The 27,553-nt window shown below is 33.7% G+C and overlaps 2 protein-coding genes across 3 annotated transcripts; both read right to left on the bottom strand.

The window, feature by feature from the left end:
• Positions 1 to 1,903: 1,903 nt before the first annotated feature.
• Positions 1,904 to 4,580, bottom strand: LOC120341538 (uncharacterized). The gene is made up of 6 exons (XM_039410066.2): positions 4,305 to 4,580; positions 3,854 to 3,984; positions 3,380 to 3,450; positions 2,906 to 2,971; positions 2,707 to 2,802; positions 1,904 to 2,348 (listed from the first exon to the last, which is right to left on the bottom strand). The coding sequence occupies exons 1-6, from the start codon at positions 4,413 to 4,415 to the stop codon at positions 2,188 to 2,190; spliced, it is 636 nt and encodes a 211-aa protein (XP_039266000.2). The 5' UTR covers positions 4,416 to 4,580; the 3' UTR covers positions 1,904 to 2,187.
• A 5,089-nt stretch (positions 4,581 to 9,669) lies between these two features.
• LOC120340802 (recombining binding protein suppressor of hairless-like) lies at positions 9,670 to 17,428 on the bottom strand. 2 transcript variants are annotated; one of them, XM_039409171.2, is made up of 12 exons: positions 17,408 to 17,428; positions 16,833 to 16,968; positions 16,512 to 16,553; positions 16,245 to 16,340; positions 15,823 to 15,991; positions 15,214 to 15,388; positions 14,886 to 15,023; positions 14,556 to 14,680; positions 13,660 to 13,788; positions 13,219 to 13,374; positions 12,686 to 12,871; positions 9,670 to 12,519 (listed from the first exon to the last, which is right to left on the bottom strand). In XM_039409171.2, the coding sequence occupies exons 2-12, from the start codon at positions 16,943 to 16,945 to the stop codon at positions 12,178 to 12,180; spliced, it is 1,671 nt and encodes a 556-aa protein (XP_039265105.1). In that variant the 5' UTR covers positions 16,946 to 16,968; positions 17,408 to 17,428; the 3' UTR covers positions 9,670 to 12,177. The 2 variants fall into 2 exon arrangements, with proteins under 2 accessions (XP_039265105.1, XP_039265104.1); XM_039409170.2 differs by lacking the exon at positions 17,408 to 17,428 and having other exon boundaries at positions 16,833 to 17,223.
• Positions 17,429 to 27,553: the final 10,125 nt, after the last annotated feature.

Genomic DNA, 27,553 nt, shown 5'->3' with positions numbered 1-27,553 from the left:
AAATAACAATAAACGTGTCCAATAACAAAAATTTGAAACGATCGTTAATACCACTAAACGTGTCCAAAAATGTCGGGTTTCCAATTTATCAATGCCACGACGAGCGTATTCTCTCGTTTGATTATACTTGCGCTTGCCTCGCGACGAAGACTTGTTATTGCACCGTATTTAACATTATTCGACTTTACTACCTAGTCAGCATTTTATAATAATTATTGATGCCGACTTATTGCCGTTATTCTGATTACCATGCTTCATTTTACATTAAATCATTTCGCGGCCTAAACGTTGTAACATAATTTGCAACAAATTTAGATCAAATATTAATTATTTGCGCATTATTTAAATACCGTACTTATATGATATGGCTTTTCTGAAAATACAAAGTTAAATCGCAAAAAAATGCATATTGTGACATTTATTTTGCACTCACGAAAAAATTAACTTATTTTTCTAACTCAAGTCGACGATCCTATCGGCCAAGATTGACACAAATTTGGTCGAGTGTCGGTGGTTTTCAAGAATCAAAATAAGTTGCCGCATTTGGTAAAGACAGTTAATCATATTTGGCCGAAATATTGTGAGGCATTGTGGAAAATATATTGAGCAAGGACAAGTCCGGACTGATATAAAACGATAAAACCGGTAACAGAACATCAAGGTTTTGTAATTGAAAATGGTTCTCGCACAGAATAAACACACTGGCTCATACTTGATAGTAGTTAAATTGAGAATATTGAACTGTTGAAAACAAAAAAACGATCGTCGAAATTCTTAAATCTCGTTGCCTTGGTTAAATATAATCCAATGATCAGGACATTTTCGATTAAATACTGCACAAAGATAGTTATACATTAAACATTTAGGCTACAATTTAGCTTTTTCTAAAATTTCAATCATGCATTGTGGTGGAGAAATCCCACTATTTAAATACGGGTAACTATAAAAATTGAATAGGATTTTGGATTCGATTTAAGTATTCTAAAACAGTGGTTCCCAACCGCCGGTCCGCGGACCGTCAACGGTCCGCAAAGGATTTTTACCGGGTCGCGGGAAATCCCGTCATATTGTTGTTTCTCTGCCGTCTCAATCGCTTTACCCATGCCGAAAACACGAATTTGCGTTGGTTCATTACGCAATTTCTCTTCCGTCGTCATATTGCTGATTTTTACCGGATCGGGGGAAATCCCGTCATATTGTTGTTTCTCTGCCGCCTCAATCGCTTTACCATGCCGAAAAGACGAAGTTGCGTTGGTTAATTACGCAATTTCTCTTCCGTCGTCATATTGCAGTTTGATAAGCGCGACATTAATTATCACGGTGACATATTGGCAAGAGAGAGAAAAGTGAGAAAAACGGCTGCAATACCGAAGCCCTAACCTCTTCTACTTTTTAAACTTTCACTTTTTACAATCGACTGAATTCACTGCTTTGAAGAGAGCTCGTTTCAATAGCGAAAGCGCTCGACCAATAATTACGACTTTACGTAATTCGTAACTTCCCTTCCGTAACTGGAAATAATTCCGTAAATCTGTAAATTACGTGCAAGCCTAGTCAGAGGTCAGGGAAAGGGTCATACCAACGATTGTGCGTGGCATGCGACAAAATTATTTTAAAAAATTTGGCACGTGTCCTCATTTGAGTTGTGCACCCCTGCAGTAAACAGTCTCGCCATAAATTCCAACTTCACATGCCTAATCTAGCAATTTTACTCTAGGATACATCGTCGAGCATTCATTAGATTTAGCGCTCTTAAATTAGTTGGTCGCTCTGATTGGTGCGTATAGGTTAGTACATAAAATATTTTCACGTGGTGCCGGCAAACATTGTAGATAAATTATATATTTATGAATGACCAATATTTATTACATTTCATTTATATTCAAGTAAATACCACGGCTCATTGCACTGTGCACAAACAATGTAATATGATTCAATTGATGAAGCTTCAAATTTTATTTTTGGGTAAGGATCCAGCATGTAAACTAGATTATATATAATGAAAATGGAAATAGATTTTATTAATGTACATTATTGAAGATTTTATTAATGTAATATTACAAAAATTTGTAATTTGCAATGACGTATATATATATGATAATTTCATTATTTTGAACCGTTTGTAATTAAAACGTTTTTAAAAATTAACTCATCAGATAAACACTTTTTCATCTTTAAATTTTTTATTCATTTTTCTATCAACACATCGCGACTCCAGTCGGTTTCCGAACAGGTTGAAGCATGAAAGTTGGCAAATATTCCGACTTCCTGAAGAACATTGATGAATGCTGCAACCTGTGATAAAGTTGGATTTGGACTTGGAAAACATCCCCAAATAATTTGCTGGTCTGAAATAAAGAAGGTTGAACTTTTCTGCATAAAACGATAGCTGTAGATGACTGTTGTATGCATATTACTATTCCAGAAAATATTTAGAAGTGAGTGTACCAATATGGAGGTAACTAATTTTGTTCGCCTATTATACATCAAGTTGTATAAACTATAAAGGGACTGACATTTATGTGCAGAGGGTATATTCACTTGGCTAACACAGACAGTCTCCGAATTGGTATGTAACTAAAACAAGGAAAATCGTAAAAAAATTACGGCCTAAATCTAACCTGGTACACACACTACGGCAGTACCATATTTAGAGCGTGCCAATGAATAGAGTTCATTGATTAGTTGTGATATCGTATTGCATACCATCGTGAGATGTTCCATCCGATGAACAGAGAAACCCCGCGAAATAATTCTTATAGTCAGTCAGATACACATAATTCCCTGTAGCTATCAAGTGATCTGTTGAAAATAAATACAAAAGTGAAATATCTACAGATAACTACAAAACGGCAATGAGTTTAAAAACACTTTATATTGAATTGTATACTAATATGTTATTCACCCATATCCAACAACGCTTGGTCCTCAAGTCCATTCATTCCTCTTATGTGCTGGGCGTGATCCATTTCTGCAATGGAGAGATATTGGTTGAAAAATGAGTATTGTTAGAAATTATTGTCATAGTCAGTGTCATTAGTCATTATGTCATTAGGATCTTTATTGGATACTGAAAAAAGGTCTGTGTAACGTTTTGGCATTTTTTCCTCTTAGTGAAACATTTTTTTATATCAGGTATTGTCCCCATTATAATTATATTGGTTGAATTTTTCCTGGCTATCGATTCCTATAGGCGAGTTCTTAACGAACCGAATACACTGAATCTACCGTGTTTGTGCCCATATAAATTTAGGCATTGATCTATTGCTATTATTTTTATTTGATAAAGCTAGGAATATATATAGAAACAGCGAACTTCTATTCAATTTTTTTTTTATATAATTAGGATATTATGTAATTAAACTTGAACGAAGCAAACCTCTATCTGATTCCCTTAAATGGTAAATTCCGTTTTGATCGTAGTCGTACTGAATTCCAAAATTGATGTATCTGAATAACACGACAACTTTTATAAAAGACACAGTATATATTTTAAACTTGAAACCTTTTTACTGTGATAGTCGGCAGAAAATACTGTAAATTTTTCATAATCGATTGTGGCCATAGAATCTTTCCTGCTAAGTATAGGGCAATGTATGCGAGCAAAGAGACAGGTTTGGTTGCGCCGATAAGCTACACCGAACTGAATGCCATATTGAATCACGATATTTATTGAGGCGCCGTCAAAGTTGGTAATAAAATTCAAACGATTTTTTTTTAAATTGAATCGTCGTCCGTCAACTAACTACTAAATCAATGCGCTTTGAAAGCCTACATCCTTCGTTGCTTTTATGAAAATGATGCTACACAGGTTTCTTACCATATATACATTATGATTACTTTTGAAAATTACCTGATAACACGTTCTGTTAGAACAGTTCTGAAGCCAGACTTTGTAGATGTGAAATTTTCATATTTGATACAAGATATTATTGATGTGATATCGTTCGTTTCTAGTCCAGTATACCACGAAAGTTTTGATAGCTGAAAAATTGGAAATACAAACAACAGAGATGAAACGTTGGCAAATTGGAGACAAACTTCTTTAAGAATCCGGTATTATATATTATGGAAGGTATTTAATATTTAATTTATTCAATAGGAACGTAATTGTTTTACGTCGATAGCTAAAATTTGGTACAGGTGAATCGAAAGTTGCCGGGATAAAGTGGGATTTAGTATCACGAATACAGGTTTATTGCAAAAGATGAAATACATCAATACAAACCTTGTCAATGTCTGATACAGAGCCAAATTTGACAAGATTTGGACTAAACTAAAATATTTTTCTGTGACTAATTTACCTTTTTTACGTCAAGTTCCATCCTCACATTGGGAAGGCGACATCTCTGTGATGCAATCGATAAGAATGTACTTGATAACGTTAATAGAAGTAAAAGAGTACTGGAATTCATAGCTATAAATAGTTGAAATTCCTAATATAGTCCTGCAATGACCTTATAAAATAAGTTAACAGACAATATGTTTGGATTGTAGAAAAGATCAGATTTGCATCGGTTGAGGCAACGTCAAGTATCTACAATGTAGGTAATCATCTTGATGAAAATCCAATAAATGCTTTTAACTATAAAGACTTCTGAAAAATAACATTTAATTTAAAATATCACTATGAGAATTTAACTAAAAAAAATCTCGTGTTTTATTTACCGCCAGGCGATGTTTTCGTCTCATTTTCTGGCAGAGTGTACATCGGTATTTGCAGATGCACAAGGCCAATCGAACAAAATATATATGATAAAATATAAAAAGGATGAGTCTAACGCAAGGGGGTAGCAGGCTAGAAGTGTTGCACGAAGTAAGCGAATTTAACGTGAAAGAGAACAACGTACAGGATATACGCTAAAAATCAATCAAGTTTCGCAATATAGTGTTGAGATACGTGACACACGAATACACGGAGACTGTAACCTAGTGTTTTTTTATCATAAACATCGACTAAATGCCGTAGTGACTTTCAAATCAAAGCGCAAATTTTCCCCCTCTCAAGTCATTTTTCTCTGACCGCGACATCAACGGCTCTTACTCAATTTCTTCTAGAGTTCCCCAGTGATCAATTCTTGAGCATACAGTTGTCTGAATATTCGGCAATGAACTACCAGATAAACGTTTTTGTAATCTACTCATTTATGCTGAAGGCACAAGTGTTTATACTTTTTTTTGCAAACTTTGATATGTAACACCGCTTGAAGCTGCCTAAATACTTGGAAACGGGGTTGCTCCGAGATCAATTGCAGATATCTCTGAGCACGGATTAAACCGAAATATTGGTGATAAACTGTTATATTAACCTCGATAAGAGCCCCATTTTCAATCCTGGTAAGAAACCGGAGCGAATAATCTAGTTGGTCTCATCATCTTTGCGGATTTTAACTTGGAATGAATAATATCGAAACTTGGGTGTGGATCGGAACCCGTCAAAAAGTCGGATCTCTATACGTACTAGTTGCTTTTTGCCCCTTTCTCTGCTGCTCTGAAAAACAGGAAGTCAGCCTTTAATATATAAAACGATAGCTGTGCATATAGTATATCAGCGAATAGCAAGGTGCGCCAAATGAATCAAGTTTTTCGTTCATTGATTAGTTATGATGTATGAGGTGGGCGCGAGACTTGAAAAAATGCTATTTAGATGTTCACTTAGTTGCTATATGGACTGTGAAGAAAGCTGCTGTAATCTTATCAAACAGAACAAAATTAAAATTCGTTGCACTCTTCAAAGCTGCAAGTAAAATATTGTATAAAATTTCCCAAACAGTCCTTGCATTCTATTTGCTCAGAAACTCTGAATGATTTAAGAAACGTTTTTTGACTCATTGTTTTGTTCTTCAAATATATGTTTACGTTATATCGTTATACGTTATATAAGTTCAATTGCAAATTCTTCATGCAATGGCACAACTCTCCAAAATGAGCCGACTAAGTATGAAAAAGCATTTGCAGACGCATTAGGGTTTTCATAACATACGTTTGTTTAGTGATTTCAAACTTTTAATATTCACAATGTATAAAAATGTATAATGCGTGAGACTAAGTGTGCCAGTCTAATTTGACTCACAAAAAGTGTTGCAAATAATTGAGCATTATAACGTACTCACTTATTCTTTTCCATCATTTTCTGGCCATGTACAAGTCACAATAAAACTATTTCAAATGTTATTTTGATTTTTGACTAAATAATTTTTTTTAACTTGGGAACCCTATTTTATTGTGTAGGAAAAGCCAAAAGCACACGAATCTAATAACTATGTAAACCTGTTTTTTTGCTCCTTATTTTAAAACTCCAGACAAAGAACTACGCACAGGATATACGCAAAAATCTATTCAGCTTGTTCAACAAATTCAGGTGGAGGTTGTGCATAGGAACTCGTATATATACACTACAATAATTCTCGTAACAATTTGTTCATTTGGAAGTACTTATTTTATATTTTTTGATAATCCATGTAATGATCATACCACAATCGTGAAGTGGTGTTAAAGTGGCGTTGCTATAAGTTTTGTGTTGGCTAAAATCATCCTCTCTTCGCGGATTAGAACATGTTGCATGTTTGTAATTTTTCTATCTATATTCAACCAATATAATATAGAAGTATACGATAGAATTATAGTAGATTCCGCTATGTCCAACCCAAAATCCTCCTGATGCGCAAATTACGTTTCGGTTTCGTGGCGGCGCACATTAAATTACATGTCTAACACCATGAGTTACAGCAAGGGTCACAAACACGGGGCCCGCCAGAACATTTTATGCGGCGCTCAACGAATTTTTGGAGTTTCAAGTAATTGACAATCTAAGTACCAGTTACCTCTTCTTTCAGAATCGAAAAGGTAACATTCAATTTGATATTTTTCGTGCGATGTTTTCATTCATTTTTTCCCCCACGGAGTGCACAAAGACATATGCGGAGGCATGAGGAGGGATTGAGGGAAGCATGCAGGGAAATCCAATAAATATATAATACGCGCGACTGACTGGCGGCGAGAAGTGTTGCACAAAAGAAAACAAAAATGCATGATATAAGCTAATAAAAAGCAATCTACGCTGTGCAACTTAGTTATGATGAACCTAACACAAAAATAAAGTCCACAGTCCGTATCACGGACCTTTAATAACTCAAACCTCGACTCAATGTCGTAATGACAAGTCAAAACATCATGCCGTCAAAGGACGAACGCTAAATGCCAGCATTGTCAAATATCGTGGTTCCGTATAGTGTTGTTAAATATTAACCCGCAAACTTTTCTAACAGTCATGTAGAAGTTATTTTTTACAATAAAGTCACTCATTTATTATGGTATTCGTCCAAATTGTTTGCCGCCGACTTGTTAAATAGCCCGCAAAAGATGGATATGGCGAAGCTAAATCAATTGCTGATAGTTTGGCGCATTGAACTCTTGAAAACATGCTATTACATATTACACCTTGCCAAATTTTTGCCATCCTCGTACCCAGTGATAAGCTGTAGCCGGAACGCGCCGGAACGGCGTTCCGGTTGTTGGACATTTTATTGCGTTTGCGTTCCTGTTGTTAAAATAAAATTATGAAAAGTCTAGTTTCTGCAGAAAACTTAGTTATTAATCGGTGTTTTGTTGCATCCTAACTCTTTTTACATTACAGCTGGCAAATAGTTAGTGCACAGCAGTAACATGTGATGAATGTTTCGCAGACCTTTGACCCCTGTGAAAATTCATCCAATACCTTTCTAATAATAACATTAGTATTTAATTAGTATATATGAATATTCTTTCAATTTTAAACAGTCATATTTCAGATAATTTTTTCATATTTCATTGTAGTTCTTCGGCTCTATCTCACGACAGACAAAATTACTGGCAGCGTCGTGTTGTAAACATTTTCACGAATTTGGTGCGTTTCGGTTGTTACGATTTTCCCAGCTCATCACTGCTCGTACCTCGTATCATTTTTCTCAGTTTGTAAAATCTAGATTCTAGGTCATCTTGATGACCAGTGCTTCCAAACATACTACATTTCGTCTATAGAGTTCTTCAAAGGTCGAGTCGTGGGCCTTTGTGTTCTTTTGATCTTAATATTCGTCAATGATATTTCCGACAGAGGGTTTTAAAATTTACTCGCTCAAACTGAAGTCTCAATTTTTCATGTCATGTTCGATTGAGTCCGTTTGAAATATCTGAAAACGGAATTTGCTCGTAATTACCGATTGGGAAATCAATTGCAAATCTACGAATAAGAATAAAACAGAAGTTTTGTTGATCAATAATCATAACCCTACTTGGCGCAATTTAGCGCGTAATTCACTTGTGCAAATTACCGATGCGGTTTTGTACGTTGCACTTGTCATATTGATACAGCTCACAATTGGTGTTCGAACCGCAAACTTTAAGGACGAATTCCGCAGAGGTCATGTCGACTTCCCGCTTCAACAGTCATTGTAACAGATTTCTATCTTCTGTAATGCCGAAACTTGTGGTGCCCTGAATTATCACATAAATCTAAGCAAGTGCAATAAAAGGGATAGCAAAGTTTTTAGGTGGGACTGTGGAGGGAAATACACTTCGTAGATGTTTTGTCATTTTTGTACTGCTCACTATCGTGTTTCTCTGAAAACAACACCTACTCTAAAATAAGACCTAGCCCGAATTTTATAAATGATTTTAATACAAGAGAGCTATGCTCAAATATATGGACACGATAACCAGAGCGAAGCAGTACCTACTTTTGACGCTACCGGTACCCACAAAAAATTTCGAGTTTCGCGTAGAAGTAATTCACAGAATTGAACCGGACAGCCAGTGTTTCCATGGATGAAAATTACAGCGAAATTTTGGACGAAATATCAGATTTCATGCGAAATTTAGAAACAAATAAAGGTAATAGCCTTCTGGCAAAAAAATCAATTTTTAATCACTGAAATAAAAAAAAAAGCGATTTCTTCAAAACGTGTCAAAGAAAACATAACGATCGTTATGTCCACTACATGTCCAATAAGCCCTCCCCTTAAAATAAGACCTAATCAATAGTGCGAATTTTTTTTTGACCTAGTCGACAGCAAGAAATCTCTCCTACATGTTTAACATGATTAATCTAAAACGTGTGTGGGGAAAACGTTATTTAGAGGTAAATGGATATCGGTTTCATATTTTGTATATTTGAAAATTTTGTAATTCTCTAGTTTGTAATTTTTTTTTGGTTATATGGAAATAATATGAAGACAAGAGAGCTACGCCCAAATATATGGACACGTCTGTTCGCAGTACAGTATACGGTTTACCGTACCGTCAGATCACAGTCTACACCAAGCGAAGCAGTACAGTAGGACACAAAATGGCGTCCGATGTCCTCCGAACGTTCGGTGACGTCACGGCAAACAAAAACAAATCTCACAGAGCTAACAGAAATATTTGAAATAAATAAAAGTAATAGCCTTCTGGAGAAAAATTTCATCTTTAACCACTAAAAATTTCAGAGCAAGTGGTCCAGTGATCAAAGAGAAAAGCGTTTTTTTAATATTTCCACTAGGTGTCCAAAAAGTGTCAAATACCAACAAAACGATCTTTATGTCCATTACAGGTGCCCAATAAAAGACATCCCCCAAAAATAAGTCCTAGTGTTATTTTTCGAAAGAAAATTGGAATAAGACCCAGTCTTTGACCTTTAAAAAATCATAGAGCTTCAAAGTAGGAAACATTTTATTATGTAAATCATCCTCATCTTAACAAAATTTAACATCGGATCATCGATCTTTGAGCAAAAGTAAGATGAAGAAAAAGTAAGAATGATCAGATTAATTGACAAACCTGCACCTGATGAGATAGAGACATCTATATTGGATGAAATTGATAATAGTTGAAGGTTATCCAAGAAAAAAAAAACGGCACAAATGACAGTTGAAAAAGGTAGGAATAAAAAATATAGCTAAATGAGAAATATTCAAAAGAAAAAAAAATCCACACTCATTTTTCTGAAAAAAACATAGCAAGAGAAGTATGAATCACGGAGTAAAACGCTGTTTCAAATCACGTAGCATCATCTCCAGTCCCTCATGCCAAATATGAAATACAACAGATTCAAGGAAGCATTCACAAAAGCACCAAGAGCCACTGGACGATATATATAATGTTAGAGATGTACCGATATTATGTTCTTGTCAACACAAATTCGAATTTCTTTTGTTTGATACAAAACATGGATTATTTCGTTATTTATAATACATAAATAAAAACTGATACTGCGAACTTTTCCATTTTTTGATTTATTCAGTCAGTACTGGAATAAAGTTTTTGATTACTTTGCCACATTATTGAGTACACTTGTATCAATAATGTATGTATCAATAATACATTCGCAGCTGGAATTGTCGATCTAATATCAATATGACCAAAATGAATATGTCCTTAAGATATACAGTATACAACCCCGCATCAGTACAAATTCATATAAAGATTGCTATATTTTACTGACCGCTTATATATCTGTCGGACTGGAAAATATTCCCCCTATTCTCACTTTGCATAGCATTATATCTACTTATAATAAGAAAATATTATAACTTAGCAACAAAATGATCAAATCAAATCTAGGTTTATTTAGAAATGTGGTTAAATTATTTATTCCATGAAAAAGTTTTAGCGATAATTTCAATACAAGTAGGCTACCAGTGGACTGGCAGATTATTCAATGCAAGTGTAACCAGATACACATATTCTATATCTAAATGGTTGCATGGTTAAGTATCAGATATCATTTCAAAAATGTGAATTTCAATTTTTGAAATAAAAAGTATTTTTAGTTGACTGTTAATTCGAGTAATTGAACGGATATTGATCAATCAATATAAAAACCCAATTATTCAATCTGGATAACAAACTTTAATCCCAGATCATTTATTTCTGAAACATGGACAAAATATCAGCATCTGCCAAGAAACTTTTTTTTTCATAGTAAACAAACAAACCAATAACTGGAAATCGTTATAAAAAATTATTGTGCAGAATAGAAGTAATAATATTATAGAACATACAACCACAAACCAACTGTATAATCACAATTAGTCGCCCATTCAGGAACAAATAAGAGAAAAGTGTTGCTTTAGAAAAAGAAGGCACTTGACAAGATTAATCATTTATAAATAAGAATAAATATAAAAACAGACATTTATTAGGAAAGTGTGAACAACCACTTTCTAATCGAAAGTAATATAGGTAAAGGAGGTAAGCACAAATAATTATTAAATTACTGTTAAAAAAATTTAAATTTACACAAATGATGTCATAAAATTCTACTCTCAGCATCAGTAATAGTTAAACAATCGTGAACAATATTAAAAAACAAAGTGGTTGGTACTGAAATGCAAAGTGTTCATCATAACATGGAACTGAATTTCTGTAATGAATATTGTTCGAGAAAGCTATTTTCTCATTCACAACCATGAAGGAATCGAATAATTACTATAAGACCAAGGGAGAATCAAAGTACATTTTGGGAATGCCCTATGCATTGGAAACTTTATGATAACTGGCTCTTGAAACAAATCTTAGCAACTTTTGCTATCTGCAGAAGTGACCTTTTGGAGAACAATGTTTTGAACTGACTTGTATTCCAGAAAATTCATCATAAATACATTGACATAAACTCAAATATAAATCTTGATTAGGATAAAACAAAAAAGTTTCACATTTAATTTCTAACTGTGAATGATGGTATAAGCTTTCAGAACAAAAATGTTTGGTTGAAAGTTGCTGCTCTTGGAGCAATAAGAGGGAAGAAAGAAAATCATACAGATGTATATGCAGTGGAAGAATATTGGTACAACACAAACTTGCAATATTGAAAAATTCAGTTGGCTCAGAACAGTAATTGATTTAGCAGTAGATATAACAATGTGAAGCATTTCATAATTCACGATGATATTTCTTAATAGTTCAATGAAACTTAAAATTTCTTTTCAAAGTTCATTGATATTTCATATGCCATATTTTGATTTCAAAAACTTAACATGAATAAAATTATCATTTCAAAAAGTAACCATTGCTTTGAAGTTTGACATTATTATATCTATCTCACCTGCCCAATTTGCCTCCGTGATAAAAAAAGAAAAAAGGATTAAGCATTCCTAGGTGCACCTTTCTGGCCACATCACACTCATATTTTTAGGTGTAGCAAAGTTAAGCTGCCGTCTATCATGTTACTGTTCTTAACATACTTGAATTAGAAGAATCAATAGAGCTAACTGACTGGTGTGAACTTAATTGTCCATTCACATCCAAAGCTTGTCTTTTAGTCATGGGTATATAAGCACCAGGTTCAATATTATCGCTCAGTTCTTCAGAGTCTGCGCTTTCGGCAGTAGTTCGTTTTTCACAAGACGCTGCGGGAGGCCTTGTAATGGAATTATTATTTTTATGATTCAATATTGTTCGGACTCCGACGTGATGCTGCCTTGGACCCGGTTCAGGCGTGAATGTGAAAGTCAAATTGGTCGGATATATAATACCATCTTGTCGTACCAGATTAATTGGTACCTGAGCAAAACAAAAATAGGAATTAGAAAATGAATATAAATAAAAAGCTGACCGCTTACTAGTAGAACAATTTCAAACTACTAAAAAAAATTGCTTACCATCATTTTCACATATCGATAATTTACTCTTTAAATTTATTTTAACATACAAATTATACAACAGATACCTTTACAGGCTGTTTAACATAATTCCAATCTTCTCGAAAACATGAAATATCAGGAACAACGCACAATAATCCTTCAGCGCATCTATACATTGTTTCAGCTTCAATATCTCCAAACCATACTTGCAAAGAGGGTGTAAAATTTTCCCCATTAACTTCCAGCATGGCAACATCGCCTCCGCCATTCAGCTGCAAAACCAAAATTGATTTTGAAGACAGATAAAATTATTATTTTGGTCTAACTAAAAGTAAAATACAAATAGTCTACCTAAGAATTCACATTTCAATTCCAAATTAAGTCCAAATTGAACATTAATGGAGATATGAGCAAACAGATCCACCAGTACAGAATACTTTCTAGTATTTTAATATATATATTACGCTTTTGCCAATAGGTTGAATTTCAACTACTGTTATTACTAAATGGTGTGAGAGCTCTGTGAGAAAATACCAAATAATGCAATCCAGGAAAAATAGTCACCCTGGCAGTGACGAACAACATATAAAAATGGAATGAGTAAATGAGATTGTCTGACCTGTAAACTGTGAACAATCGGCACTGGGGTGACAGGATTGGCTGTTGGACCCATCCCGTCATAAAATGTATATTCCGCTTTATCAGTACTTATTATTGTCCATGATGCACCATCGTTTATCATTTCCTTATTTGGTTCCTTTGGGCAGGGTGTCGCCTAAGGGCAAGAAATAACATGAAAGTTTTGATCAACGATATTTCCAATCACAAAAAATAAATGACTACTTACTACTCTTTCTATGTCCACAGAAATAACATTCAATTTTACAGAAAGGAGCAATTGGGAGATAATGGCCATCATAAATTTCCCAGCCATACCCTTTGTTGTGAATGCATCCAATGTATATAATTTAATATTACTTTTTACTTGTACATATCATAATTACTCTAGTTTCCTTCAAGCAATCAGCGCCGAAGCAAAGTATTGATTTACCGTACTTACTTGAAACTGAATTATTCTCTCTTGAGATAAACAAAGATACATTCGTTCAGAATCCTTGAGGTAAAAAGCGCATTTGTGAAGTTGTGACACTGGATCACTTGCATTTAAAATAGCAGTCTGCTTGTCAACCTGCAATATAATATTGACATGTTTCACTCATTTTGGCATAAGGATATAAATCTATCCAAACAAATTGTAACCTAGAATATGCCGGTCCTGGAATGCAAATTTGCAGCAAGGTTTGCAGTATGTAAGACAAAAGACCAACTGTATGTCAGGTGAAACTACTTGAGCTATTTGTCCAGAGGTTTGGTGGGAATGACACTGAAATTGCTTTTTAAAACATATATTTGAATCACTTGTTCCCACAACTAAAGTGTTAGTAATAACCTATACAAAACAGATAGTTATTACAGGCAATATTAGTTACAATATAAGCATCCATGAAATGGATGTTTCCCTAAGCATCACCTTCTTTGCTTATTTCTGTTACATTAGCTGATCATCAAAAAGTCAACAGAGATGTGACAATTAAAATTTTAGCAATCGTGCAGATACTTCTTCCACTCGCACACATTCTGGTTTTACTTGTTAGTTTTTAGTTATGTTTACAAAATTTCATTTTAAATTACTCATTCTTTCTGTGTTTGGTGTGGGTAGGGTTTCAGTTTAATTACAAAAATTAACCCCTCAACAGAAAAATGATTGGACTTAGCTGCCAGTTCTTTTTAATTACAACAGTTGAACATTTTGTGAGCTATGACAAACATATCAGTACTTAGTATTATGCTTGTCGATGTCTTGATATCTTGGCCATAGTCACAAATATCAATAAAAGTTTTACTTCACAAAAGCAACCAGTCAGTCGTCACTCGTCATAAATAAATACAACTCACTTTTCGAATGACAAGCCTGGGTAATGCCATCCCTGTTGATGAACAAACCAACTTCACAGTTTGACCATAATGAATATAACCATCATGTACTGTAAATTCTTCCGACTCTGATTCGTTGTCATCCACTAAGTTGATGTGTAAAAAAATATCAAAAACAAATTCTCAAAAAATGTAACTATTAGCAATACGGTATGAAGCGATAAAGTACAGATTTTAAAAATTAATGCTTCTCAAACCTAAAATATCCACAATCAATCCAGGCATAAATATCTGGTATATATATAACACCTTCACACATTCAAAAATATCAACCAAAGGAAGAATACTTACACAAATGAATAGCGAAAGAACCCCATTGTATTGAGCTAGCATGAAAATTTCCATTTTCTACATGTAAATATCTTGTACTGACTGTTTGAGATCTCAATCTATTGAAGAGGGCAACTTTTGTTCCAGATGCAATACACACTAAAACAAAGAACGGTTTATTGCTAATACTGATTAGAAGGTAAGCTAAAAACATATCCCAAAATGAAGCATACTATTCAATATAAAAATATTCAAACCAAACTCGAGATCATAGCTAACTTCAGTATTATTCAACTGCATTGTTTTTGGCACAGTACATTCGTAGCCTGAATACCAAAATAATACTCACAATCCGCATTTTTCAATGACTGCTTCTTTTTTGATGGTTTGCTGATGACTTTAATACGTCTACTGTTGAATGCACCAACTTCAACTCCACTGGCAAAAAACATTTTGACAGATAACATAAAATGTTTTCTTTTGTCTGTATCGGAAATATATAATGTCTTTGCAGTGCAAAAGTTCTAAAAAAAATGAAATTATCCAATGTAAAAATCTTTTGAAATTCTAGTATAACAATGAAACAATAGCAAAAAATTCACAGCTCAGCATATGTTCAACATAATGTTAATATGAAACAATTTGAATAAAAACAGACAACAGCCACATGCTGTCAAGAATAAAATTGAGGAAATAAGCAAGTAAACCCTGAAACCAATAGAAAGACATGATTGATCAGATAGCTTTTTCATATGACAAAGCGTACATTCTCATCCAGTAATCTGAATGTATGACAATACATGTGGCACAATTGCAAGTATTTTCTAACCATTTAGTCAACAATTAAACAATGCACAAACCTTCAAATCACAATTTTATGCTACCAAACAAAATTTCACAGAATAATTCCTTTCTAGATCTCTAAAAGAACTTGATAGCACAAAACTATGTTTAATACCTTTCCTTCCAAATTGAGTTGTTGCATCTCTTGTTCACTACTCCCAATACCAATAAATGCATGAACTTGACTATTGTCATCTGGGGGTTGCTGCTCATTTTTTTCATATTGAACTAAATTGTGTTTCCACCCTCCAAACAGATATATGCAAGGTGGAGGACAAAAGAACCTACAGGAAGTATATTATAAATAAAATATATGAAATGTTGTAAACAAACAAACAAATTATCAGCTGCAAAGCCAAATCCCAGAGCCCAAACAATTGCTACTAACTTCTTTATAAAAGCATGGTGCCTAACAGTTTAGGGGGTTATTTTAATAAAATGGCTAAAATAGATGTTTTTTTTTAGACGATACACATTTTCATATTTTAGTGTAGTTCTATGATTATTAATGTTCATATTTTCAAAATATCAGCATACCGTTTTTCATTTCCATAAGATTTCTGAGCAACTTTTGCATGAAGAATAACCAATGTTTGGTCAGTTCTATCACTCAAATATTTCCTCATAGCTTCCCTGAGAATACACAAAATGTAATGTGAAATTTTGTTTTAAATATCATTCCAATGTTAATTATACACAACACAAGCATATTTTAAATTTATCACACGATACAATATTGTTGAAGCATAGTAGTATACATGCATTTATTAATATTGAAAGATAATAGCCTGCTCGATAACGAACCTAGTAAGCCTTCGTTGTGGTGGGATTTCGTCGAACGCGCACCTAAGAAGCAAAATTAGAACCACAGTTAGTGCATACACATAATATTGAATGCTACCATGGAGATTCTGACAAGAAACTAGCTGTCAAAAAGAAAACTAGGGAAAGAATATAGATTCTTGTACTTGAAAGTTTTTATTAAGCATAAAATTGTTGCCTGGATAAATTTGGCTGCTATCAGAGATATTAATTGGAGACATAGCCCCAAGAAAAATAAATGATTACCTTTAATAAGTATAGATATAATAAAAGTCACAAAGTAATAATAAAAAAATAAATGACCTTCGCATAATTCCTGAAATATGTGGTTCTGCCGCATTACTACTACCACCTTCTATTTCATTATTACGAGGGGGCGATGGTCGATCATCTGGATGGTTATGTTGTTGTTCCATACTATTAAGACATCAAGGAAAGTCTAATCAAGAGAACATAAGATTGGTGTTATCACAAGTGTCAAAAATCAGAAAATGGTATTGTTGAATATATCCAAATACAATCACCAAGTGAAATGATAGTTTAAACGAAATTAGCTTATGCTCATTGGCAGCTAAAAAATGAATATTTTTTGTAGTTTTTGGCTTGGCTAAAAAAATATGATTTGGTTAAAATGTAGCCTGGCAGCAGTGGCACATTGTCTGTCTATATCTATACCCTTATTCAGATATTCGAAACACTATGATAACTGACAGAAGAAGTACGGTACCTGTAATGTTACATACAACCAGACAACATTCTGGCATTACCAGTATGCGAGTACTTCTTCCGTCTGTTACCACTGTACCATAGTTACATACTAACATAGTGTTTCAAATATCTGAATGAGGGTACAGGTATAGAGAGATAGAAAGGTTCACCCTAGTCTGTAAGTGAAATTTTGATTTTGTTCCAGGCCAGCCTTTTCAAGTCTAAGTGTTCAGTCGCTCACGTACAGTCTGTAAAATGTCTGAATGTAATGCTGTACTGGAACCGTATGTATACAAAGATAGGATAGGATTTACTTATTTATCTAGGGGGAGAGGAAAGGCGATAAGACGGCTTATTCATATGACGAACCACGGCCTCTCGTCCGGTTACCAGTCTAGGTCCAGAGGTCAGGTATGGGATTAGTTAGCCAGTTATTTGTTTTCGAAGCATGGACTTGATGGTGGAGGAAGCCGTAACCGACCAACGGTTATGTGAACCACCCTACGGCAGCGAGGAGTCCAGCAATCCTCTCGCACATGATCATCCCCGCATGGGATTCGAACCTAGATCCTACGAAGGGTAATCAGAGATGCGGTGGCCAGAGTATTCCTAACGCTTAGCTCGATGCGCCACACCACCGAGCCAAGACATCAAGGGTGGACCTTTACAATACTGGTAACATACGTTATTTCCTGATTTCTAGCAAGACAAAGTCAAACATATACGGCACAGTGTTTCCTCAAAAATAAGATCTTGGTTTTGCTGTGACGAGTTCTGGAGGAAAAGAAAAACCACAGTGGCACCGTCCTATCACGATGTCGCTAAAAATGCTTATTCCCTTTGCAACAACATACGAATGTGACACATCTTTTTATACGCTACTCGTTATTAAAACAACTTGTTGAAACAGAATGGAACGTGAGACACGATATGAGAGTTGCATTATTCAAAACAGAACCCAAGCTAGAAGAACTAGTAGGAGCCAAGCAGGCGCACACATCTCATTGAACTGTTTTAATGTCATTCAATAGGTGAATGCTTAATATAGCCTACCGCGTTGCTATTTGCTTTCATTTCTTTAGTGGATTGCGAGTCATCAGAAAAATTGAAAGGGGACCGTTATGCATAATTTTTCAAAAAGTTTGAGAACCACTGATCTAGAGTATCGTTGTAGCCTACCGGTACCGTAGTCGACAGCGAAAATTTGGTTAAATAAAATCTTTTTCGAATTTTATGAATCTAGAGACTTGCAAGACATTCCGAAGCATCCTGATATGGTCATTTTTGAATAATCTATGTTCAGCACTTTTTTTTTAATAAAAATGTATTATTCATACGAAAGTTAAATGAATATCAGTTTTTCTATTTTGTATATTTGAAAATCGCGTAGGCTCAAATAATTTTGTTTTTGATCAATGAAAATAAAAGATATCCCGAAAATAAGAACCGGTACGGTACCAGTAAACTTCTCTCAATATCGGTAGCGTACCGCCACCGCAATGCCAGCAAAATTCCAGCCAAATCTTGAAAAAGTTGTACCGAATGTCATATCGAAGTGTGGCCGTGATTTTATACGAAATAATTGACTATTTCGAATCTTTTCGGTCACAGGGGAAAAAATTCGAAAACACACTATTGGATAGAAGACTACTAATAGAACTTATTCCAACAAAAAAATTGAAGTGACATCCCACGAGTTTTCGAACTTTTTGAGGTTCGAAAATGTTCAAATACACAAAAATTAAACTTTTTCAGGAAAAATCGAATTATTTCGAATCTTTCCGGTCTTGGGGGCAAAGATTTGAATATACCATTGGATAGAGGACTAACATAAAAATATATTCCAACAAAAAAATTGTGGTGACATCCGGAGAGTTTTCGAACTTTTTGAGATTCGAAAATGTTCAAATACACAAAAATTTAACTTTTTCATGAAAAATCGAATTATTCCGAATCTTTCCGGTCCTGGGGGCAAAAATTTGAATATACCATTGGATAGATGACTAATATAGGAACACATTCCAACAAAAAAATTGTGGTGACATCCGACGAGTTTCCGAACTTTTTGAGGTTCGAAAATGTTCAAGTATGCGAAAATTGAACTTTTCCACAAAAAATCGAATTATTTCGAATCTTTCCGGTTTCGGGGGCAAAGATTTGAATATACCATTGGATAGAAGACTAATATAGGAACATATTCCAACAAAAAAATTGTGGTGACATCTGACGAGTTTTCGAACTTTTTGAGGTTCGAAAATGTTCAATTACACAAAAATTGAACTTTTTCATGAAATATCGAACTATTCCGAATCTTTCCGGTCTTGGGGGGAAAGATTTGAATATACCATTGAATAGAAGTCTAATATAGAAACATATTCCAACAAAAAAATTGTGGTAACATCCAAAGAGTTTCCGAACTTTTTGATGTTCGAAAATGTTCAAGTATGCGAAAATTGAACTTTTCCACAAAAAATCGAATTATTTCGAATCTTTCCGGTCTTGGGGGCAAAGATTTGAATATACCATTGGATAGAAGACTAATATAGGAACAAATTCCAACAAAAAAATTGTGGTGACAGTTGAAGAGTTTTCGAACTTTTTGAGGTTCGAAAATGTTCAATTACACAAAAATTGAACTTTTTCATGAAATATCGAATTATTCCGAATCTTTCCGGTCTTGGGGGCAAAGATTTGAATATACCATTGAATAGAAGACTAATATAGGAACATATTCCAACAAAAAAATTGTGGTGACATCCGACGAGTTTTCGAACTTTTTGAGGTTCGAAAATGTTAAAGTATGCGAAAATTGAACTTTTCCACAAAAAATCGAATTATTTCGAATCTTTCCGGTCTTGGGGGCAATGATTTGAATTTACCATTAGATAGAGGACTAACATAAAAATATATTCTAACAAAAAAATGGTCGTGACATCTGACGAGTTTTCGAACTTTTTGAGATTCGAAAATGTTCAAGTATGCGAAAATTGAACTTTTCCACAAAAAATCGAATTATTTCGAATCTTTCCGGTCTTGGGGGCAAAGATTTGAATATACCATTGGATAGATGACTAACATAAAAATATATTCCAACAAAAAAATTGTAGTGACATCCGGAGAGTTTTCGAACTTTTTGAGATTCGAAAATGTTCAAATACACAAAAATTTAACTTTTTCATGAAAAATCGAATTATTCCGAATCTTTCCGGTTCTGGGGGCAAAGATTTGAATATACCATTGGATAGATGACTAATATAGGAACACATTCCAACAAAAAAATTGTGGTGACATCCGACGAGTTTCCGAACTTTTTGAGGTTCGAAAATGTTCAAGTATGCGAAAATTGAACTTTTCCACAAAAAATCGAATTATTTCGAATCTTTCCGGTCTCGGGGGCAAAGATTTAAATATACCATTGGATAGAAGACTAATATAGGAACATATTCCAACAAAAAAATTGTGGTGACATCTGACGAGTTTTCGAACTTTCTGAGGTTCGAAAATGTTCAATTACACAAAAATTGAACTTTTTCATGAAATATCGAATTATTCCGAATCTTTCCGGTCCTGGGGGGAAAGATTTGAATATACTCTTGAATAGAAGTCTAATATAGGAACATATTCCAACAAAAAAATTGTGGTAACATCCAAAGAGTTTCCGAACTTTTTGATGTTCGAAAATGTTCAAGTATGCGAAAATTGAACTTTTCCACAAAAAATCGAATTATTTCGAATCTTTCCGGTCTTGGGGGCAAAGATTTGAATATACCATTGGATAGAAGACTAATATAGGAACAAATTCCAAAAAAAAAATTGTGGTGACATCTGAAGAGTTTTCGAACTTTTTGAGGTTCGAAAATGTTCAATTACACAAAAATTGAACTTTTTCATGAAATATCGAATTATTCCGAATATTTCCGGTCTTGGGGGCAAAAATTTGAATATACCATTGAATAGAAGACTAATATAGGAACATATTCCAACAAAAAAATTGTGGTGACATCCGAAGAGTTTCCGAACTTTTTGATGTTCGAAATTGTTCAAGTATGCGAAAATTGAACTTTTTCATAAAAAATCGAATTATTTCGAATCTTTCCGGTCTTTGGGGCAATGATTTGAATTTACCATTAGATAGAGGACTAACATAAAAATATATTCCAACAAAAAAATTGTGGTGACATCTGACGAGTTTTTGAACTTTTTGAGGTTCGAAAATGTTCAATTACACAAAAATTGAACTTTTTCATGAAAAATCGAATTATTCCGAATCTTTCCGGTCTTGGGGGCAAAGATTTGAATATACCATTGAATAGAAGACTAATATAGGAACATATTCCAACAAAAAAATTGTGGTGACATCCGACGAGTTTTCGAACTTTTTGAGGTTCGAAAATGTTCAAGTATGCGAAAATTGAACTTTTCCACAAAAAATCGAATTATTTCGAATCTTTCCGGTCTTGGGGGCAATGATTTGAATTTACCATTAGATAGAGGACTAACATAAAAATATATTCCAACAAAAAAATGGTCGTGACATCTGACGAGTTTTCGAACTTTTTGAGGTTCGAAAATGTTCAATTACACAAAAATTGAACTTTTTCATGAAAAATCGAATTATTCCGAATCTTTCCGGTCTTGGGGGCAAAAATTTGAATATACCATTGGATAGAAGACTAATATAGAAACATATTCCAACAAAAAAATTGTGGTGACATCTGACGAGTTTTCGAACTTTTTGAGGTTCGAAAATGTTCAATTACACAAAAATTGAACTTTTTCATGAAATATCGAATTATTCCGAATCTTTCCGGTCTTGGGGGCAAAGATTTGAATATACCATTGAATAGAAGACTAATATAGGAACATATTCCAACAAAAAAATTGTGGTGACATCCGAAGAGTTTCCGAACTTTTTGATGTTCGAAATTGTTCAAGTATGCGAAAATTGAACTTTTCCACAAAAAATCGAAATATTTCGAATCTTTCCGGTCTTGGGGGCAAAGATTTGAATATACCATTGGATAGAAGACTAATATAGGAACATATCCCAACAAAAAAATTGTGGTGACATCTGACGAGTTTTCGAACTTTTTGAGGTTCGAAAATGTTCAAGTATGCAAAAATTGAACTTTTCCACAAAAAATCGAATTATTTCGAATCTTTCCGGTCTTGGGGGCAATGATTTGAATTTACCATTAGATAGAGGACTAACATAAAAATATATTCCAACAAAAAAATGGTGGTGACATCTGACGAGTTTTCGAACTTTTTGAGGTTCGAAAATGTTCAATTACACAAAAAAGTGCCCTAAAAAGCATTCAAATAATCCTTATCATAATCGCGGATGGCTGACCGATAATGTTGCTTGCGCGTTCATTCAGCAATTGACTCGCAGTTACAACGAACTACAAGAAAATAATATTCATGGTTCTGTTGCTGCTTTGTTCACTAACCATATTTTATCTGGAAAAAAAATAAAAAACTTCACTAATTTGAAACAGGAATTAACTACACCTTCCAATAACAAGATTCTCCGTGAGCATACATTTTATCCAATATTATATGAAAATCATTTTACTGTCCTGCATATGTGCTCGTCTTCCGGTTCTCTGACATTGATTGATTCGGCTGACGGTAATAATGACGAATTAAAAAGCAAAATAAATATTCACTTCATGCCCTTCCTAAAACAATTTGAAAATATAGAAGATGTCAGATTCGATCAATTGGTTATGCTCCCTCATGTAGACCAAATGAGTTGTGGAGTATACATGTGTATGGCAGTCAATATGATCTGCTCTAATAAACAAAAGCTTTTCAGTGCTTCAAGTTTGCATTTTTCTTTAGAAGGCTTTCACTTTTGTCTCCGAATAATTCAATATTTGGTTGTCAAAATTATTATGTTTAAAGAAAATCACGCTTGTTTTTACTTTTATTGCTATCGTACCTCATTTAAAATTCAACTTTAGGTGAGGTGGTCTAAGACCTTCAGCGGAAGGTGACAGTTAATTGCCAGGACTCGAAATAGACAAATTTTCGTCTTGAAAAACCAACGTTTTCTGGTTCCTATGCGCAAAAATCCAAAACACAAGGATTGTAGTAAACTGCTTGTCTGCGGAATTCTGGTTTGGGTCAGGGAAAACGTTACAGAAATACATTTGTGCTGGTGTGCAGCAGCACTCTTGAATTGTATAGTATGGTATTTTAATTCCTGCTTAAGTCAGCATCCTTGCATCACATGCATATGAATCCACTAGCGCAAAGGCATTGAAAAAGAATAAGTAGTTAGCCTCGCGTAACCTCTACTTATAATTTCATAAAATAAATTAATTTTTGAATCATAATAGATAACTTCAATTTTTTTCATCCGGGTCCGCAAAATTTGAAAATAGTCGGAAAAATTATCTCATCAAAATTTTCAATTATGAAAAATTTGCCAATAATTGAACCTCAAACGTTCAAAAACTTCAATGGTGTCACTACAATTTTTTTGTTGGAATAAGTTGTTTCATTAGTCAGTATCCAATGTATTTTCAAATTTTCACCTCCGAGACCGGAAAGATTCAAAATAAATCGATTTTTCGAGTGAAAAGTTCAGTTTTAGCGAAATTGACCACTTTCGAACCTCAAAAAGTGTAAAAACTCGTCGAATGTCACTACAATTTTTTTGTTGAAATAAATTTTTTTATTAGTCCTCTATCCAATGGTGTTTTCAAACTTTTGCCCCCAAGACCGGAAAGTTCGAAATAATTAGATTTTTCATGAAAAAGTTCAATTTTTGTGTATTTGAACATTTTCGAACCTCAAAAAGTTCTAAAACTCTTCGGATGTCACCACAATTTTTTCGTTGGAATATGTTTTTATGTTAGTCCTCTATCCAATGGTATATTCAAATCTTTGCCCCCGAGACCGGAAAGATTCGAAATAATTCGATTTTTTATGAAAAAAGTTTAATTTTTGTTTATTTGAACAGTTTCGAACCACAAAAAGTTCGAAAACTCGTCGAATGTCACCACAATTTTTTTGTTGGAATATATTTTTATGTTAGTCCTCTATCTAATGGTAAATTCAAATCATTGCCCCCAAGACCGGAAAGATTCGAAATAATTCGATATTTTGTGAAAAAGTTCAATTTTTTCATACTTCAACATTTTCGAACCTCAAAAAGTTCGAAAACTCGTCAGATGTCACCACAATTTTTTTGTTGGAATATGTTCCTATATTAGTCTTCTATCCAATGGTATACTCAAATCTTTGCCCCCAGGACCGGAAAGATTCGAAATAATTCGATATTTTGTGAAAAAGTTAAATTTTTCATACTTGAACATTTTCGAACCTCAAAAAGTTCGAAAACTCGTCGGATGTCACCACAATTTTTTCGTTGGAATATGTTCCTATATTAGTCTTCTATCCAATGGTATATTCAAATCTTTGCCCCCAAGACCGGAAAGATTCGAAATAATTCGATATTTTGTGGAAAAGTTCAATTTTTGTGTATTTGAACATTTTCGAACCTCAAAAAGTTCGAAAACTCGTCGGATGTCACCACAATTTTTTCGTTGGAATATGTTCCTATATTAGTCTTCTATTCAATGGTATATTCAAATCTTTGCCCCCGATACCGGAAAGATTCGAAATAATTCGATATTTTGTGAAAAAGTTAAATTTTTGTGTATTTGAACAGTTTCGAACGTCAAAAAGTTCGAAAACTCGTCGGGTGTCACCACAATTTTTTTGTTGGAATATGTTCCTATGTTAGTCTTCTATCCAATGGTTTATTCAAATCTTTGCCCCCGAGACCGGAAAGATTCGAAATAATTCGATTTTTTATGAAAAAGTTCAATTTTTGTGTATTTGAACAGTTTCGAATCTCAAAAAGTTCGAAAACTCTTTGGATGTCACCACAATTTTTTTGTTGGAATATATTTTTATGTTAGTCCTCTATCCAATGGTAAATTCAAATCTTTGCCCCCGAAACCGGAAAGATTCGAAATAATTCGATTTTTTATGAAAAAAGTTTAATTTTTGTGTATTTGAACAGTTTCGAACCACAAAAAGTTCGAAAACTCTTTGGATGTCACAACAATTTTTTTGTTGGAATATATTTTTATGTTAGTCCTCTATCTAATGGTAAATTCAAATCATTGCCCCCAAGACCGGAAAGATTCGAAATAATTCGATATTTTGTGAAAAAGTTCAATTTTTTCATACTTGTACATTTTCGAACCTCAAAAAGTTCGAAAACTGGTCGGATGTCACCACAATTTTTTTGTTGGAATATGTTCCTATATTAGTCTTCTATCCAATGGTATATTCAAATCTTTGCCCCCGAGACCGAAAAGATTCGAAATAATTCGATATTTTGTGAAAAAGTTCAATTTTTTCATACTTGTACATTTTCGAACCTCAAAAAGTTCGAAAACTGGTCGGATGTCACCACAATTTTTTTGTTGGAATATGTTCCTATATTAGTCTTCTATCCAATGGTATATTCAAATCTTTGCCCCCGAGACCGGAAAGATTCGAAATAATTCGATATTTTATGAAAAAGTTCAATTTTTGTGTATTTGAACAGTTTCGAACCTCAAAAAGTTCGAAAACTCGTCGGGTGTCACCACAATTTTTTTGTTGGAATCTGTTCCTATGTTAGTCTTCTATCCAATGGTATATTCAAATCATTGCCCTCATGACCGGAAAGATTCGAAATAATTCGATATTTTGTGAAAAAGTTCAATTTTTTCATACTTGAACATTTTCGAACCTCAAAAAGTTCGAAAACTCGTCAGATGTCACCACAATTTTTTAGTTGGAATATGTTCCTATATTAGTTTTCTATCTAATGGTATATTAAAATCTTTGCCCCCAAGACCGAAAAGATTCGAAATAATTCGATATTTTGTGGAAAAGTTCAATTTTTGTGTATTTGAACATTTTCGAACCTCAAAAAGTTCGAAAACTCGTCGGATGTCACCACAATTTTTTTGTTGGAATATGTTCCTATATTAGTCTTCTATCCAATGGTATATTCAAATCTTTGCCCCCAAGACCGGAAAGATTCGAAATAATTCGATATTTTGTGAAAAAGTTGAATTTTTCATACTTGAACATTTTCGAACCTCAAAAAGTTCGAAAACTCGTTGGATGTCACCACAATTTTTTCGTTGGAATATGTTCCTATATTAGTCTTCTATCCAATGGTATATTCAAATCTTTGCCCCCAAGACCGGAAAGATTCGAAATAATTCGATATTTTGTGAAAAAGTTAAATTTTTCATACTTGAACATTTTCGAACCTCAAAAAGTTCGAAAACTCGTCGGATGTCATCACAATTTTTTCGTTGGAATATGTTTCTATATTAGTCTTCTATCCAATGGTATATTCAAATCTTTGCTCCCAAGACCGGAAAGATTCGAAATAATTCGATATTTTGTGAAAAAGTTAAATTTTTCATACTTGAACATTTTCGAACCTCAAAAAGTTCGAAAACTCTTCAGATGTCACCACAATTTTTTTGTTGGAATATGTTCCTATATTAGTTTTCTATCCAATGGTATATTCAAATCTTTGCCCCCAAGACCGGAAAGATTCGAAATAATTCGATATTTTGTGAAAAAGTTAAATTTTTCATAATTGAACATTTTCGAACTTCAAAAAGTTCGAAAACTCGTCGGATGTCACCACAATTTTATCGTTGGAATATGTTCCTATGTTAGTCCTCTATCCAATGGTATATTCAAATCTTTGCCCCCAAGACCGGAAAGATTCGAAATAATTTGATTTTTCATGAAAAAGTTCAATTTTTGTGTATTTGAACAGTTTCGAACCTTAAAAATTTCGAAAACTCGTCGGGTGTCACCACAATTTTTTGTTGGAATATGTTCCTATGTTAGTCTTCTATCCAATGGTAAATTCAAATCTTTGCCCCCAAGAACGGAAAGATTCGAAATAATTCGATATTTTGTGAAAAAGTTAAATTTTTTCATACTTGAACAATTTCGAACCTCAAAAAGTTCAAAAACTCGTGGGATGTCACCACAATTTTTTTGTTGGAATATGTTCCTATGTTAGTCCTCTATCCAATGGTAAATTCAAATCTTTGCCCCCAAGGCCGAAAAGATTCGAAATATATCGATTTTTTATGAAAAAGTTCAATTTTTGTGTATTTGAACAGTTTCGAACCTCAAAAAGTTCGAAAACTCTTCGGATGTCACCACAATTTTTTGGTTGAAATATGTTTTTATGTTAGTCCTCTATCCAATGGTAAATTCAAATCTTTGCCCCCGAAACCGGAAAGATTCGAAATAATTCGATATTT

Source organism: Styela clava, chromosome 14 (assembly GCF_964204865.1).
Source record: "Styela clava chromosome 14, kaStyClav1.hap1.2, whole genome shotgun sequence".
Lineage (NCBI taxonomy): Eukaryota > Metazoa > Chordata > Ascidiacea > Stolidobranchia > Styelidae > Styela > Styela clava.
This window is presented reverse-complemented; position numbering and strand designations above follow the sequence as displayed.

Coding starts and splice junctions, on each gene's coding strand:
- LOC120341538 (XM_039410066.2), bottom strand. CDS start 4,415: ATGAATTCCAGTACTCTTTTACTTCTATTAACGTTATCAAGTACATTC. Junction 3,985..4,304: donor TGGAACTTGACGTAAAAAAG/GTAAATTAGTCA, acceptor CCAATTTTTCAG/CTATCAAAACTTTCGTGGTA. Junction 2,349..2,706: donor GGATGGAACATCTCACGATG/GTATGCAATACG, acceptor TCTTTATTTCAG/ACCAGCAAATTATTTGGGGA.
- LOC120340802 (XM_039409171.2), bottom strand. CDS start 16,945: ATGGAACAACAACATAACCATCCAGATGATCGACCATCGCCCCCTCGT. Junction 15,992..16,244: donor TCTTATGGAAATGAAAAACG/GTATGCTGATAT, acceptor TACTTCCTGTAG/GTTCTTTTGTCCTCCACCTT. Junction 12,520..12,685: donor ATGTTAAACAGCCTGTAAAG/GTATCTGTTGTA, acceptor TGTTTTGCTCAG/GTACCAATTAATCTGGTACG.